Here is a 4885-nt window from a genome sequence, read left to right on the forward strand (position 1 = left end):
GGGGGGATGGAATTAAATAATGCATATCAGGGTTAACTAAGGGGTTCTTAAGGGGTTAATAAGAATATAATTTATTTAGATTTTTTTATTGGACTACATGCTCACGTTTAGTTCACTAATTTGTATTGCGATTGTAGTCCACCACGGGAGTGAGCTTGGAGCGTTGACTACTTTTATTCCCCACGGTCCCTAATAATAATTAGATAACGTTTTAGCTGGTGTTCCTAAAACCATAAAGTAATAATTGTATTTTGTGGTTTGTTCAGTTTAATATAATGATAAATGTATGTTTTCAGTCCAAAAAAAAAAAAAGAGAAGCATATGATGTAAAGCCTTTATTTTTGAAAAAAAGTGTGTTTTAAAAAAAATTAAAAACACCAAATTAAATAAGAAGAACAATAAAAATCAATAAAAGGACAAATAAAATTAGACTTTTAGATGGATAAACCCGATAGGGAGCCCAACAGCCAACTGAAGGAGAGCGCGACAGGCTTACAGTGCTGCCGCTGATTGCAAGGCAATGGCTTAGCGTTGTCAGCCTGCAAGGAAGTGCTGTCTCTGTCAGGATCTCTAGATAAGAACATTTGCAAGAACTTCACAAAAAACTTCTTGTTTACCAAAACTGTATACAGTGAGGAGCCAGGATCACAAGTATTGTAGAAATATATTTTGGGTTTATATACATTTTTTAGGATTGAATTGAGAAAGTTGAGGGGTTTCAGCAGGAAAATTTACAGTTCAGGAAAAATTCACTAACTCCTAACCCTAAAAATATTAAACATTCATGGTTGTACTTGAGGTCCATCCCCACCCAATTTTGATTCCTGGAGGAATTGCATGATTACTTGTATTATGCAGAGATAGCGCCACCAGAAACCTTTTGATTGAGGATCACATGTGTGCCATAGAGCTGGTGTGGACAGGTTTTTGTTCACATCAGACGGGTTTTGCATTCACATACAAGTCTATAGCAGGGACGTGCGGTCAGGCAAAGCAGATGGGGTGGAGCCTCACCTAGTATTATGAAGAAAAAAGGTGTCAGCTTCAAGTCTGAAGCTGACAGCTTTTTTTCCATTCAGATCGGCTTGTTACAGGTTACAGAGCAGGGAAATCCTCCACGCTGTGTAACCTGTCATGGACGGAGCACTGACTGTTAATTACAGGCGGCGCTGCATCCGGCTTTTGACAGGTAGTTAGGTTACACAGCAGCGGGCTTCCCCACTGCTTGTGTAACCTAACTTGGTGAGGCAAGAGCTGTCACAGCCTCTACTCTTTGTTAGAGGCATGAGCTCTGTGGATGCCAAAGCACCATTTGTCCAAGCTGTCCAATCAAAAAATAGAAGAAGAAAAAACAGTGAGGACATCGATCTCCATGCCTCCCCAGTGATGAGCAAGTGAGGCTCCTCTCTGTCTCCTACCTTCCTCCTCCCCACACAGCTTGGTTACCGAGCTGGGGGTGGGGCTTTGGCAGGATGGGGGGGTAGAGTTTTGGCATGACGGGCGGAGTTTCGACTGGACAGGGCGAAGCTTCAGCGGGCTGGGGGATGCCTCATCCAGGACAGAAGGCAAGGCACTGGTCTATAGGGATTCTTGAAGCAAGTCAAATGCAGGTCAGCTGCAGGTCAAATGCACCCGTCACAAAATTCTGAATGATCTCAGAAGCAACCCAAACTGATTCCATTGACACAAGCTCAAAGCCTGCAGATACAGGCCCTACATTGGTCACAGACTGGGTATCTTTAGTTTCAATAACGGCAGTTATCTTTGGGGACATTTTTTTTCTACTTACAAACAATTTCAGATTGTTTAATAAATTAGAATCACAATTCGCTTTTAGCTTTTTACAATTAGAAGTAAGGCAGAGCCGCTTTTTAAAGGGTTTACTAGCTTGTCCCTGTGTATATAGAATTACAAATACAAAAATGTGTAGAGGTTTATATAAAATTATTAAATAAATATATATCTAATTAGCCGAGGTTAAAAAAAAAAAAGTGTGTATTGCTTTTTAAATGGGCGCCATCTGTCCAAAACAGTGGCGTAACAATCACCATAGCGACCCAGGCGGCCGCTATGGGACCCGGCCAGGACATCTCCCTGATGCCATGCGGGCCGCCTGGGTCGCTATGGCATCTTGCTCAGACAGCCAGGCTGCCGGCTGTCACTGGCGGCTGTGAGGAGGAACGCTCCGATCCTTCTCACAGCCGCTACTGAGTTGGTGACAACCAGCAGCTTCGCAGGAGGTAGCTGGGCCCGTCATCGGCAGTGATCGAGGAGGCGGGGCCCGGCGATCGAGGGGGCGGGCCCGTTGATCGAGGGGGCGGGGCCTGGTGATCGAGGAGGCGGGGCCCAGTGGAGTCGATCGTGGAGGAGAAGGAGGCGGACAGAGGATCAGGGATGACAGGTAAGAGGGCTTGAACGCCCGCCTGAGACCCTGCAGAGCCTACCATAGAGAGTCTATGGTGGGCTCTGCAGGGTCACCCTTAGGTGGGCTGTTTGGGTTATCAGGTGGGCGTAACTAGAAATCACAGGGCCCTATACAAAATTTTGCTATGGGGCCCTGTGATTTCTAGTTACGCCCCTGGTCCAAAACATACATTTTACAAGAAATAAAAAAGACGGCAAAGTAAGAAAACCTAAATTTAGGAAATCTAGAAAAAGAAATTAGAAAACGTAGAAGACTGTAAAACTGTGTAATGTCAGATAAGTGGCTCTCAAGTGACAAAGTGACATAAGTGACGTCTTTTAAAAGAAAGTCAATTCTTTGAATATGCAATTGTTGAAAATATCTATATGTTTGAATAATAACTTTTATCAGATAACGATATATATTTACTGAAGCAATGTTTTGGGGTTTTGAAAATGCCCCAAACTTCTGTTTACCAAAATACAAAATGTTACATTATATGAAAACTTCAGTAGATCTGGATTCATGAATTCAAAATGTAGAAAGACTGTGCAAGATAAAATGGCTAAAATTACTAAAAGAGCCTAAACTGGCCGGCCCCTAAAAACAAAAGAAATTACATATATCATTGTTAAAAAAAATGTTTAAGTGTTTATATTAATAATTTTTAGTAAATAATGAGATAAAAAACAAAGCAATGTTTTAGTTTTTATAACTGCCAAAAAATTATTTTAGCCAAAATATAAAACATGATAATATATGAAAACTTATTGTCAGTAGATCTGTATTCATATTTTCAAAATGTAAAAGACTGTAAATTTGTTTCATTCAAAATAAGTGGCTCTCAAGGGGCATGTGTGTGTGTTTTTTTTTGTAACTAAAGGTCCCAAGACCATTGTTAAGGGCTTCTGGGCTTGTGTTCTTCCAGCAGAGGAGAATGCCCTTTGGGTCTGTTAGGATTATATATCTGTACATTTCAGGAGCTGAAGACCATTTCCTGAGGAATTATGTGGATACGCTCCGCACATTTTTCATTTAATTTTTACTAAGACTATTTTTTGTTTTTATTCTTTGTATAATACATTGGCAGAGGCTTTGTATTATGAATAACATGAAGAACCTCACCAAGATTACTGCTCTTATTCTTGTGGGTCTAACAAACCATCCACCAACCATGAATGGACTTTTTGTCCTCTTTCTTCTAATCTATTTAATCACTGTGACTGTAAACCTCCTTATTGTTGTCTTGGTCTTTTATGACTATCATCTGCACAACCCAATGTATTTTTTTCTTGCCAACTTAGCTCTCATAGATGTGTCTTTCTTGTCAGTCGCGGCACCAAAGATGCTCTTTGACTTGGTCACCAAAAGCGGATCAATATCCATCTCTGCCTGCATAGCCCAAGTATTTTTCTTTCTCTTCTTTGTCAGCTCAGAGCTCCTCTTACTCTCGGCTATGTCCTATGACCGTTACGTTGCCATCTGTCACCCCCTACATTACACACAAATGATGTCTTGGAGAGTCTCTGCTCATATGGCTGCTGCAGTTTTTGTGATTAGCTGTCTTTACTCTTTAATCCATACCCTCCTTTTGCTCAGGTTGTCCTTTTGTGGTCCTAATATCATTTACAACTTCTTTTGTGACCTTCCAAACCTGTTCCAGATCACATGCATAGACCCCTTCATAAACATGTTGGTTGAACGCATAGTAGGTGGTGGTTATGGATTAGGAGCCTTTGTTTGTACATTGCTTCCATATGTCCGTATTTTCATTACCATTCACAAAATGGGTAACATAACTGGGAAGCTAAAAGCTTTTTCAACCTGCACATCACACCTTGCTGTGGTCTTCATCTTCTATGTCTCATTAATTGTTATTTATATGGTTCCCACCTCTAGTAATATTCTTATTATAAACAAATTGCTTTCAGTCACATCTGCCCTCATAGACCCCTTGCTGAATCCTCTGATCTACAGCCTGAGAAACAAAGATCTTCATGCGGCATTCCTGAGGACTTTTAATTGGCAAAAAATAAACCAAGAATGATATTTAGCTCATTCAAATATATTACCTAAACTGTTATCTTTTATGTTATTTGTTATATTTTTATTGTAATAACTATTTCTGTTTCCAGTAAAAAGGTTGATTCTACCTAATTTTGATGTTGTATTACAAAACAACATGAAGCAGAATCATCTGCTTTAAATTAAATCTTTCTAGGATTTCCGCAACAAGTTTTCTCCACCAGAAAACAATATGTTGGCTAGTGCATCGTTCTTTGTGTGGTCATTTTTTTTAGGTATTTAGACAGAGAAGATTTTCTTACTACAGTCAGTTTAACTGACGTTTCTAGAGTGATGTGTTGAAAGCACAAATAATGGACAAATGTGAGGATTTGAGGGACTTTGACAAGGACCAAACTGTGATGTCTGGATGACTGGGTCAGAGAAACTCCAAAACTGCAGCTCTTGTGGGATGTT

At 40.2% G+C, this 4885-nt stretch overlaps 1 protein-coding gene across 1 annotated transcript; it reads left to right on the plus strand.

Moving 5' to 3' along the window:
* Positions 1–3515: 3515 nt before the first annotated feature.
* On the plus strand, positions 3516–4451 carry LOC108794396 (olfactory receptor 1G1-like). The gene has a single exon (XM_018565423.1). The coding sequence runs from the start codon at positions 3516–3518 to the stop codon at positions 4449–4451; it is 936 nt and encodes a 311-aa protein (XP_018420925.1).
* The last annotated feature ends 434 nt before the right edge of the window (positions 4452–4885 follow it).

The sequence above is a fragment of the Nanorana parkeri genome, unplaced genomic scaffold (genome assembly GCF_000935625.1).
Source record: "Nanorana parkeri isolate BGI_ZX_2015 unplaced genomic scaffold, ASM93562v1 scaffold847, whole genome shotgun sequence".
NCBI lineage: Eukaryota > Metazoa > Chordata > Amphibia > Anura > Dicroglossidae > Nanorana > Nanorana parkeri.

Coding starts and splice junctions, on each gene's coding strand:
- LOC108794396 (XM_018565423.1), top strand. CDS start 3,516: ATGAAGAACCTCACCAAGATTACTGCTCTTATTCTTGTGGGTCTAACA.